The sequence below is a fragment of the Cibotium barometz genome, chromosome 16 (assembly GCF_041138505.1).
Source record: "Cibotium barometz isolate CiBa-2024 chromosome 16, ASM4113850v1, whole genome shotgun sequence".
In the NCBI taxonomy this organism is placed as follows: Eukaryota; Viridiplantae; Streptophyta; class Polypodiopsida; order Cyatheales; family Cibotiaceae; genus Cibotium; species Cibotium barometz.
The window spans coordinates 31,148,465-31,161,181 of NC_141061.1; the positions used below are offsets into that span (position 1 = coordinate 31,148,465).

At 45.9% G+C, this 12,717-nt stretch overlaps 1 protein-coding gene across 5 annotated transcripts; it reads right to left on the reverse strand.

Annotated features, from left to right (window-relative positions):
* Positions 1–231: 231 nt before the first annotated feature.
* On the reverse strand, positions 232–12,358 carry LOC147630552 (uncharacterized). Of its 5 annotated transcripts, XM_086810459.1 has the most exons (5): positions 12,145–12,358; positions 11,828–11,976; positions 9,816–10,747; positions 9,127–9,678; positions 232–704 (listed from the first exon to the last, which is right to left on the reverse strand). In XM_086810459.1, exons 3-5 carry the CDS (start codon positions 10,692–10,694, stop codon positions 606–608), a joined length of 1,530 nt encoding a protein of 509 aa, XP_086666585.1. In that variant the 5' UTR covers positions 10,695–10,747; positions 11,828–11,976; positions 12,145–12,358; the 3' UTR covers positions 232–605. The 5 variants fall into 5 exon arrangements, with proteins under 5 accessions (XP_086666585.1, XP_086666587.1, XP_086666586.1 ...); XM_086810461.1 differs by having other exon boundaries at positions 11,727–12,358; XM_086810460.1 differs by lacking the exons at positions 11,828–11,976; positions 12,145–12,358 and adding an exon at positions 11,592–11,780.
* Between the last annotated feature and the right edge of the window lie 359 nt (positions 12,359–12,717).

Sequence of the window (12,717 nt, forward strand, 5' to 3'; positions counted from 1 at the left end):
ACATGATACATACGTGTGTGTGTGTGTGTGTGTGTGTGTGTGTGTGTGTGTACACTGTTCTAACCTACATAGATTCAGATTTGTTTCTATACATATATATATATATATATATACTGTTTTAATCCAAGAACCAAATCAAAGTTTAAATGCAAAGACCCTTAATTATTTGTATCCTGAGGAAAGTACACTCTCTCACTCTCTCAACCCCCCCATCATGTGTGCAAACACAGACACAATGGAATCATAACTCCCATTAGATTCCTTCACGGGAAGGGTCTAAAGAATCAATTTACAAACGAAGCACAAATATGATGTGCTTTCGCAAGATCATGTCCGTCTTATACAAAATAGCTGCCTTCCAAAATGTGAATCAATGTGCTGTTGCTATTGGCTCATGTAATCTTCAAAGAAACATCATCATGTGCTTTTCTCTCTTTTAAGACTGCATGATATCGTTCATCTAAAGGTAACTTGGGTATGGATTGGGAAGGACATGATTTTACTGCAGAACCCTATCAGCATTCTTGGTTGGCTCATGCAAGACTGTGTAGAAATGATGCAAAGTTGCATTAATAGCATGGTCAGCCACCATGGCATTCTCTGTATCATAGATTTCTCTCCCTTCCAACTTGACACGAGTCCACATTGATACCCAACTCTTGATCCTGCAAAGATGTCACTTTACAGCACTGCCTCCTTGGTACCTGGACAGCCAGCATATGGATCAGTACAAAGCTTCATGACATGGAAAAACCCAGCCCTTCACGAGTGCATTTTCAAGCCTTCAAAACATGATAGCACCGCAAGGCCACAACATGATTCTACTAGTTTTACAATAGATGCAATTGAGCTACATCATCCATGCCTCTATTCATACCTCTTGTGTCCCCTTCTAGATTAGATTTCACAACTTGAGCTGATTCGTCTGCTAAACCCTAACCCTAACTAATAGTCTTACCGTGACACATGTGAGTGTTAGAGCCAACGCACTGGACACCTAAGTGGAGGTTGAGGTTCAGCATCCAAGGAGCCAGTAACTTTTCCACAAATGACACAAAATACAACAATAGGAAGGAACCTTATCAGGCTTTGGACAAGGATCGCCAATGAATAGGCCCTTTTTTTAAGCTTTTGCAGTCCCGCCTCATGCACGATTTCCATCCAAGTTGCATTCTAAGTAAAAAAAATTCCTCCCAAGCATCACTAGCAGGCCAATCAAGCAGCGAACAGGTAGGGACAATGCATGGCAGCCTTGCAAGCAGCCTGGGCAGCGTAGACAAGTATGGCACCCCTCTTGCTGTGGCGTGCATTGCGGAAGCATGTCTATGATTAACGCTAAGCAAAATACATTAATGCTAATCCTATGGTTAGCGAACACACATACGACAATGTAGACCTAATCTAATGTATATTCCAAATATGATATGTACAATGATCTTGGATCTGGAACGCGGGGAAGGGGAAACAGCCAATGACAAGGACTACCTCAAACCCAAAGGTTCCACAAGAGCAAACCCATGATATGTCCTCAGCTGCCACCACAAGCTTATAGCCTCAAAGCTCATCCTCCTCCTCACAGGATTCAGAGAGATTTTCTAGAAACTCCTCGGAAACCATCGGACTGACCTCATCATCCAAGCCAGATTCAGAGAGATCCACCCGCTCAATCTGCGGTCTGGTTCTAGTTTGGCTTCTCGCTCTAACTTTGGCTCTGGTTATGGCTCTGGCACATGCATCCCGGGTAATGGCACCTCCTTGAAAACACCTTCTGTGATCACGTCTTCCAAGAACTCATCTCTTGTTCAACCTGCAAAAAACGCAAGCTAAGGGCTGCCCTATGACGACCTGAGCTCTGATACCAATGTGACATAAGTATATCTATGACATAGTCACACAAAAGGGGGGAAACAGGACCTTGAAACGGGGAACACTAACTTTTTGTGAACACGCCCGAACGAGTGAAACGGGCCACGCTCGAGCGCCTCATAGGAGTCCATGCCACGTAGCATCAAAAAGGCCCAAAAAATCTAACGTTGCAAGATGCAATAAAAAAGGCCCCAAAAAAATAATAAAAAAGCGAGTTGCACTCTTGAAGAAAAAAAAATACAAACGACGTGCGTGCACCCAAAAATATATATATATAATTGTTGCCTCCTGGCTTGATTTGCGATTTGACATCCACAATGGCTAGGTTGGCATCCACAACGGCTAGGTTCTCTTCCATTACCATATAAGCCTGTAGTACGTATTTGTTTTGTACATTGTACTTGCACACAAGTTCCTAGAGCAACGTATCAAATCCCAAAGCTCAAGCACTTACCTCTCCCCCCCTTCTCTCTCTCTCTCTCTCCCCCCCCCTCCCTTCTCTCTCTCTCTCTCTCTGCCCTCTCTCCTTCCGCGTGGAGCAAGGCTGAAGTCGAAGCAAGGCAATCGCATTCACTTCTCAGCTCTATCCTCCACAGTCGATAAAGTTTAAACAGGAAGTGTTTTTTTATATATATTTGTAAATGGACCTTGTTTTTTTTTAATGACCATTGACGTTTTTTAAATGACCATTGAAGCAAGTCCATATAAAATAGATGGGAAGCATCTTAATTAAATTGCACGTTTTTTTAATATAAATATAACAAGCCTTTTTAGAATAAATGGACCTTGTTTATCAATTAACCCCTCTTCTTCTTCTTATTGTGCTGCATTGAATTGTTAGCACCCATGGCATTCTATGAGCGGCATTGTGGTTGTCGTTCATGCGTGGTTGAGCGACAAGACATCAAGACAGCTCATTGTCGATGCCCTTAGCCTCGTCGAGAGAGCCTGACATTGCAGGAGGCAATCTCTAAGAGGGCTCGACGATGTCACTGCCCTGATGAAGATTGCTTGCTACTGCAAGTGGTCCCAAGACACACTCGAAGACGAGCACCCATATGGCGAAACCTGCAACCTCTAGAAGCACCTATTGTGGCCCTAGTTGATGATGAGTCACTTGCCACACCTGAGGATCAGGACAATAATCCCATGTAGAAAGTCGCATGTTGTAACTTGTATTACTAAAAACTATTGCTAATGTTGAATGAATAAAGAATTTATTTTTCTCCGAACTTTGTCCGCTATATTGTGTACTTTCTTTTTTCGGAATCTCTTGGCACCTTGTTCTTATTGACCATTGCAAACGACCCATGTTTCTCATTCCTTCTTTGCAGTCTTTGCACCCATGGCCTCCATGGATTAGTCTCAGTCCACCTCAAAGAATTCCAAATCCACAAAGTGGTCTTGGTGGAATGAGGTACTGACGCAGGGTGCTACAAAACAGGAGGCGAAAAAGTGGACATGCAAATATAGTCTCCTTACGAAGTCAGGTAGTGCAACTCGTATTCGGGCACACCTGCTTCATCTTCTCTCATGATCCCTTTTTGGTCTAAGAGGGGAGGGTGTGAAACTATACACAAAAGGGTATTTTACCCAGCCCAAAAAGGGCTTTTTAGTCATTTAACTTCACTTTTATCTGTTGGCTGACCAGCACCCTCCCTTTCCATATAAATATGAGGCGCATCCTTATTCAACGAATCAGTCAAAGAGCACCTTCTCTGCTGCTGGTCACCAACATCTGGCTCCTCATCAGCACCCAATCTGCCTTCTCTGCTACTGGTGCAGGCCGCCTACAACAGGTGCAAACTACCTATTCATCGCCTACATCAGGGCTGTCTACAGTGTTTGTCATCGCCTACATCAGGGCTGTCTACAGCATTTCTCCATCGCCTACATCAGGGGCATGTTCTGCGTTTGTCATCGCCTACATCGGTGCTGATCTCAGCGTTTTCACCTTCAGGTGTACTTCTGCGTTTGTCTTCAGCACACCTTCAGGCTAACTTCAACGTTTCATTATAAGGAGTACTTCAGCGTCTACATCAGCCTTACATCAGGGATTTATCGGCGCTTACATCAAGCTTACTACGTGTCAAATCCCCATAGGATCACCTCGTAGAACGCTCCTAGTACAAGACTCCAAACCTGCAAACAAACCAAGCAAACGTGAAGGGGGTGCAGGCCTGCAGGCCTGACTCACCTCTCCCAACCTTGACAGCCGTGGGCAAGCCCACATGTCTTGGCTGTCCCCACCGAGCCATGAGCTGAGCTAATTAGATGGACGTACCAACCAATCTCTACCTCGTGACGTCCCATACCGCCACGAAGCTACCCTCGTGGGCCTCGAGACTACTGCCGGCCTCGGCTTCATAAAGCAGGTGCACATCTGCACTAGATCCAGGCTCCTAACCATAGAGCTCTCACAAAGACACGCGAGACTCTATGAACTAATGACTAACCTTGGCCACCCTTTTATAGGCTCTTGGCCGGTCATCGGGCGTCCACACTAGAGCGTCCGCCCGTTAGTCTATCCCTAACCCAGCTCACCAATCAGCCTGCCTAGCCCAAGCTTCCCCAAACCTCGAAGCTAGTCTTGTGTGCGTGTAGCACAGGTAGATACACACTGTGCACATGACACACTGTGCACATGACATACTGCCCTTCCTCTAAGAGCTCACTCCTGAGCTCACTAAAAAGCCAGGGTAATCTCTCCGAAGAGTAGTCAATGTCTCCCATGTAGCGTCCTCCTCAACACAATCCTTCCACTTGATCTTGTATTCCGTGATAAGCGTATTATGGAATCTTCTTTCACGAAATCCAAGAATCTTTTCGGGTTCGTGTGGAACAAAGGTCATGTCCTCGACATCTATGATTTCTTGAGGAGTCTATTCCACCCAGTACTTCCTTAAGTCTACTAACATGAAATACAGGATGAACTTTCACATGAGAAGGCAAATCCAATTCATATGCGACTGAACCAATCCGTCGTGTAATACGAAATGGTCCACAATATCTAGGGGATAATTTCGGAGATCGACCTGTCCGTGAAGTCTCGACATCTTTCGGAACTCGCAAATATACCATCGTTTCTTTAGAGAACTCTATGGGTGAACGATGTCTATAAGAATAAAATATGTCTCTGTCTCAAGTGTGGTTCTTCTCGACGGCATCAAGTTCCACCTGCATGGCTTTCCTCCAAGTATCCTCTGAAAGGGCTTCCTTTACGGAAGTGGGCTCTTTGTCCCGCATGATACGAGACATCAAAGCATAGTTCACCTGAAGAAGCTCCGCTGTGTTGCTTTTATCTCGGACTCTATGTGATCTTCGAGGGCCGTCCTCTGTGGTCCACTCGGAGGGTAGCTCCGTGACACCTAACTCCCGAAGGGTGTCTAACAACCACCTAGGTACTCGAACAGATCGTGGAGCCTCCTGTGTTTGCAGGGACTCTACTCCAGCTGCGGGCTCAACCTCCTGTACTGACTAAGGTTGATCAACTGGAATGATGGTCTAGGAATCATCATCAGACTCCTCTGGATCTCCAAGAAGTGGCGGCTCCTCAACAGTGGATACTGGAACATGCTCGTCAAAGACCACATCCCCGGCTGACAACAATCTCGTTCCTGTCTGGATCATATAACCTGTATCCCTTGGAAAGAGAGTTATACCCCACAAATACAAGCTTGCGGGACTTGGAGTCAAGCTTCCCCCTCTGCTTCTTCGGAATATATACATACGCGTCACTCCCAAAGACACGGAAGTGCGAGACATCAGGTTTCCTGCCAAAGTATGCCTCAAATGGAGTCATATGGGTTACTGAAGTCGTCGGAGATCGGTTGAGGGTACGGACAGTCGTTGCCACAACCTCTCCCCAAAGTGGATGAGGAAGATCACGATGCTCCTGCATGGTCCTCGCCATCTCCACCACAGTCCTGTTCTTGCGTTCAACAACTCCATTCTCCGAAGGCGATCTTGTATTGGCCAGTTCCCTTTTGATGCCATGATCTGCACAAAATCTGAGAAATACTGTCGAGGAGAATTCACCTCCTTTATCAGCCCTAAGAGTCTTGACCTGAAATCCAGACTCTTTCTCCACCATCACGCGCCAATCCTTGAACCGTGCAAAAGCTTGGTCCTTTTGGGAAAGAAAGTAGACCCACGTGAATCTGGTACAATCATCAACAAGCAGCATAAAGTAGAGAGATCCTCCCAAAGATGGTGTCTGCTGAGGTCCACACAAGTCAGTGTGAATCAACTCCAATGGTTTCGAAGCCCGCCTGGAAGCCTGCTTCGGAAAGGATTCCTGTGCTGCTTACCACGTATGCAAGAACTGCAACGCCCTTGCCAACTACCAACATCTGGCAAGCCAACCACCATCTAGTCTCTCGGAAAGCTCGCCTCAATGCATCCACATTTAAGTGGCCAAAACGAAAGTGCCATTCGACCGTTGGCCAGTTAAGGCCTCCGAACCTCCGCTGTGAGGAGGGTTCGTGAAACGTTCCTCCTGGTCCAAGACCATTGGCACAAGCTCCTCCCAGGTAATGGTGCTGAGCCTGCCACTCGTAATCAACGAGGAATAGAAAGCACAATACTGAGCAGGCAAGTGGGACAGCAAAGTGATGGCCATGTCTTCAGATGATATCTCTTTCCCAGCTTGTAGGACTTCCTGCTAAAGGGCCTGCAGCTTGTTAATGTGTTCCCGCATCGTCGAAGACTTTGCAGGGTTCATAACTCGCATCTGCACTTCCAAGGAGATCCGTTTCATGGGTGATACCCTGTTATACAAAGAAGCCAAGTGCTCCCATATGCCTCTCGCCAGCGTCATGTGCTTCACATGATTGATCACTTGAGGTGTGCAGTTGAGGAAAATAAATGACCGGACCCTGGCGTTGACAGGATCCCACATGTGTGCCTGTGCCTCTCGGTCCTTCCTCGTCGACAGTAACTCCCCTTCCTCTGCTTCCGGCCGTGGAACCCCGATGATGATAAAATCAGCAAGGTCATATGACTCCAGCACCGACTCCATCATGACCTTCCAGATGCCGTGATTGGACCCGTCCAACTGACGATCCACCGGGAACGTGGGGAGAGTCGGAATCTTTACGTGCTTCTCAGCCATCTCTAGTAAATATGCCATCGCGGGGAGTAACCTGAAAGGGTGGGTGGGTGGGAAAAAAAAATCTGTAAAACCTGCAAGTGGCTGTCCAGCCCCTTTGGCCCGCCTTTCTCTTGCACCTTCTCTTCCCGTACAGTCCAAAACAGTCCACCAATCAGCAACCTAACGCTCCCCCTCTTGCTCAGAAAAACTCCCAAGATCTATCACGAACCTAGGGCTCTGATACCATGTCAGAATATGCAGCGGAAATGATAACCAAACTTGGGTAGACAAGAGCAAGTAGAATGCAGAAAATAGACAACACAAGAAACACAGAGAGATAGGTGTGTAAACTCTCCTCGATACACAAGATCCCGCAAAAGCCTGAATGAGGAAGTGGTGGGGGCATGGGGCCTATTTATATGCCCCATGTGAGCAGTCGGCCAGCACTAAAGGGCCTCCACGACTGCATGAGAAGTCGGCCAGCAATGAAAAGGTCCATGACTGCATACATCCAGTCGGCCAGCAATCCAGAAGTCCACGAATGATGTGTGGGCAGTCGACCAGCCACAAGACTGCAGATGGGACAGTCGGCCAGCCACTAAGTGCTCCTGCCAACCTCTGGCATCCCTCCACACCACTGGAAAAAATGGAAAAAAATAGGGAAAAATACGAGGTGAGGAAAAATGATAAAACACCTTATACAAGGCAGGCACACCCACAACAGAGGCCCTGGTGTATAAATATAGACAAGAGATGACTTCTAACAGTTTTATCCTCTTCATAGACTTGGGAAGGTGATTTGGTGGTATTGGATATGGATCCTATTGATGTAATATTAGGGAGTGATTGTTTGTCATCACTTGGTGACTTTCATATGAACCTTCAACAAGGGATTATGAGCTTTGGACATCATGGACAGCACTTGCTGGAAATCACTCGAAAGAGCTCTCTTTGATCACTCCAAAGCAGCTAAAAAAGGAACTCAAGGCTCTTGGCACCATCTATGTGTTGCATCTTGCCCAAGAAGAGATGGGAAATAGTGAATATCACATAGACAAAGACATGGTAGCCCTTCTTAAGGAGTTTCAAGACGAGTGCCAATGAGTTTGCTTCCCAAGAGGGAAATTGATCATGCCATTGTACTCAAAACAAATGCAAAGGCTGTCAACAAGTCTCCCTGTCATAGTTGTCACGGTACGAAAATACGATACCGTACGGGAATTGTTGGTACGATATGAAATTTTCAGATACTGTACGATAAAATACGGTTTTCATTTTTTACCCTTACAACCTATGGAGCTTCAAGCTTGAATGTAAGGGAAGGTTGGGAGGGGAGGAGTCTACAGTGCTTGAGGAACCAGAACATGGATATGTGTCTCTCCCAGTTGGATCTCCCGATTGTCTCCAAAAAAGAACCTGGATGGGTAATAAAATACCAAAGGTCTCCTAGTGTAGCGTTTATGACTAAGGGACCGTCCTTGCACAAATACGAGCAGTGCATCTGGGGTGATAGGTTTAGGGACTCCTCTCTAGATCAAAATGGCCATGTCCAAATCTTCTCCCTCGTACATAACTTGAGAATCTAACTGTCTAGCCTACCTATACAAGGGATCTCCAAGTGATGTAGCAAGATTCTCTCATCCTACCAATCAGGTGTACACTACCAATCTACCTCGCCAGATTTTTTAGGTCTCTCAACAACCCTATATGGAATACTGAGTGGACACGAAAGTTGCGAAGTATTGCGAGCATTTGGGATCTTCGTTAAGCAGCGTTTAGTACGGTAATGTATCGTACGAACCATACGGCACAAACCCATTCGTACCGGTATGAGAAACAACTATGCTCCCTGTTGATTGTCCAAGGTGGAAAGAGAGGAAGTGACAAAGCAAGTACAAGACTTACTCTCCATGGATCTTATTCAACCCTCACAATCTCCATTTGCTTCTCCCGTTCTATTGGTGAAGAAGGATGGGTCCTTTTGCATGTGCATTGATTATCATGACACATCACAGTCTCGTATCAAGGGACCTTGGCTTATTCAAGGCAATGCAGGACACCAAAAGGCATCCATGAAGAAAGCATTATTACCATGCAATACTCCAAAGTCAACACACCCTCTAAATAATACGAGTGTAATGTGCAAAAAAGCGAGAGATGGAACTCACCTTGAACCAGTGCTCGTTCATGGGCTTGCTTATAACACGGATCTGCTGCATATCATCTTGACGAGGTGCATAAGAAAAGCAAAAAGACCACCTCTTTCGGCTATTAGTGCTCGTATCACGCTTGTAGACGCTCACCACATTTGACCCTTCAAGGTAGATCTTATCCATAAAGAAGAGAAATGGCTTATTACAAACAGCCTTGATGGCAGCTCGGGTGTCAAAATCGAATTCCCCTCCACCATCTTTTTTGTTCCAAGCCCTGAAAGTAATTTCAGGCCTCTCCAAGTCCCTAGGAAGTAAGACATATGGATAGACCTGTACCACGTAACCTGACGAAATGGAGAAAGTGAGTCTCTTGTCCCGATCGTAACAAATGCAGTGTTGCAAGAAGCTACTAGGCTCTGTCCGCATAGCCTTTGTCAAATGGAGCAAACCATCCAGAGCACTGTATTGTGGGAAAAATGGATCTACCTCATCCAAGTGATGCATAGATATGAAAGGTGCAATAGGATGAGCTGCCAGCAGACCAAAGGCATTGCCATGGATGTCAAACTGCACAAATATATATCCCTAGGATGAGAGTTGTAAATCTCAAAAGAGGCTTAGAAGCAAAGGCCACAGCATTTCAATCTATGCAGCAGCATCCATAAACAGTATTAAAGAGAATCGATTACATGGGGTGCATCTACCTGATGAAAGCCGCGCTCTTTTGTGAGAGGTACTCCCAATTCGGAAATGCAGGCATGCAGCCGATCATCACTGCCAAATAGGAAGGGGTACCGTTCCAAGCACTCATCCAACATGTTGGATACCACCTTTGCAAGTGGGTAGCTTATTGCAATTCCACCCCCTCCAAATGCCATCCCATGGCTGAAATAGGTGTTTGATGAATGGCTTTCCGATGGATTGCCTATGTAGTACAACTCTCTTGAATCATACTTTCTCAAAACCTGCAGAAGGTTGTCTGCTGCAAACACAGTATCATCATCACCCATTACAAACCAATGCACATCCGGCAGATTCAATTTGAATGCTTCCTGAATGATTCTGGCTATACGGATACCAGAGGGATGCCCTGTTGGATTAGTGTAGCTGAAACCGCTGATATCTTCAGACACCTTAACTGTGGGAAGTGCTTCGTCAGAGTCCTCTTTGACACTCTCTTCTAACCATACAAACCCTCGCATCTCTCTTGGTCTCCACCATAGTTTCACATACTCCTTGCGCCGGGGCCATAGTTGAGCAGCACCTGCTATCCCAAAGAGGAGCTGGCTCATCTTTAGATCTCCTGTTGTGTTCAAGCTGTGCCGATGCCATTTGTTTGCAGAAAGAGTTCTGTTGTGTTGCTCTTCAAGTTCTGTAGGTTCCCAAGGAAAGATGGAAGAGCTTCTCTGCCAGGTTTGCTGTGAATGAAAGCAATCGGTGTGCGGAGAAAACACTAAGGAGATCCAAACACACGTCGCAAAGGCAAGTATAGTGGCGATGAGTAAAACTGTGCTTGCTTTAACTTGCTTCCATCTCCGGCTTTTGCTCCTGCTAAGGGAACGTTCAAACTGGTAGTGTGACATAGTTTTGCTTCTGGCAATCCTCTCATGGCCCTGGATTTTGAGGCTGGCAAGCTCTACAACAACACAGGGGTTACAATCAGATGTAAAAAATTCATAGAAAAAGCTCATAAGCTCTACAAAAGCTTCACAACAAACGGCCCAAAATGCACAGAAAAGCTCATCAGCTTTACAAAAGCTTCACATGAAAGAAGAGCCGCCCAAATGCAGAAAAGCTCTGGGACAATGCAGAAGGCCCTCTATAGTATCGAAAAACAAAGCTCAAACAACATTGCCCAAATGGGAAAGAGGCTCTATAAGGATCGCCCAACTGCTGAAGGAGCTCTAACAAGATTGCTCAAATGGGGGGAAACCTCTAAAAAGATCGCTCAACTGCTGAAGGAGCTCTAACAAGATTGCTCAAATGGGGGGGAAACCTCTACAAAGATCAGCCAAATAGGGGAAAAGCAGATCGGCGACTGGAAGGCGAAACAAAACGATCGCACAAAATAACTCAATTAGTAGGATGCTCTGAGAATTCACGCAAAAATGTGAGAAACTCTCTATGAAGATCGCCCAAATGCGAAGAAAGCTCTAGGAAGAACGCCTAGCTGCAAAAGCTTTGCAAAGATCGCCCAGATAAAGAACAAGACCTCTGAGGAGACTCGACCACATGCCCAAAGCAAGTATCACTCAAACGCAAAGAAAACCCTAAGGAGATCGCCCAAATGCAACACCACGGAAGCCGCCCAAAACACACGAAAATGAATTCTGAGGCGCTCGCAAATTGCGAAGAAAGTGATCTGCAGAGAATTCAACGATCGGCGATGAAAAAAAAGCTCGCCCAAACGCAATGCAAAACAAGGGAAGCGAAATTGCCCGCCCACATCAATCGCCCAATACAGTGGGAAAAGAACCCACTTGCAGAAAGATCCTAAGCCGCTCTTCTTTTCACTGTTGACCTGCTGTGGAGATGGTCCTGAAATGGAAGAAGTTGGCCAAACCGCCCACGACAAACAAAACCCAAGACTGCGTCAAAGGGTAGAAGACGCTAACCTCACATCAACGGGGCTACCATTTAAAGAGATATTGGCCCCCTTGATCTGCTTCTCTGTGTGCGCTTTTTTTTTTGTGATTTTTCCTCTGCTTTTTTTTACCTTTTAGAAAGTTGCGTGTTTGAGCGGTTATTTGTACACATCATGCAGCTGATGAGACAGATTTCGGGAAAACATGCCATGTGCAATCTTCTATAGGTTTCTTGCCCCTTCCTCCGCCTGCTTCTCTACGTTCTCGCATCTAATCCTGCCTGCCTTTTTTGTCCAATTTCAATACAAAAAACGCACCACACACGGAATCAAGATTTACGCCAGAATATATATTACCACTACCCTTTTAACAAAACCCCAAATTACCACCAAAATCCCTACAAGCAACAGCTTTTCACCCAATTCTGCAGCACAAGAAAAGCCTGCACCTTGAAGATCTATATGAACCATATGCCCACTAGCTTTGAGCTACAGAAATAAAACCCACAAATAAATTCTAATCTTCTTTCTTTTTAACTGCTGCAGATGTGCCGCCCTCTGGAAAGCCCTCATGCCCCTGCATTTGACAATCTCTCTCTCTCTCTCTCTCTCGGGCAATCCACCTTTGAGGGGCCTCGCCTCTGTCGTTCTTGTCATTCCTTATCACGACGCTTTCACACACGCAACTATGCCGAGGAAAAGCAATAGTATGAATGCTGCCAAGTGCATTCACAACCGAGCGGAGGGGACATCTCTCAAAAAAAAACAATCCCAAGCTACCGTTTGTGGGATTAGAGCCACACCACATCTAGCCAAGAGCTCGAGCTGGGCTATGCCCATTTGTTGATGGGAATGGGTGTCATAGCATTATTATCATTGTCAGTGAACCAATGAACTATGAGGGAGATTCATGGCCTCACATGCGACCAATGAACTACGAGGGAGATTCATGGGCTCACATGTGACCCTTACCAACAATGAACTACGAGGGCGATTCACGGGCTCACATGCGACCCTTAAGG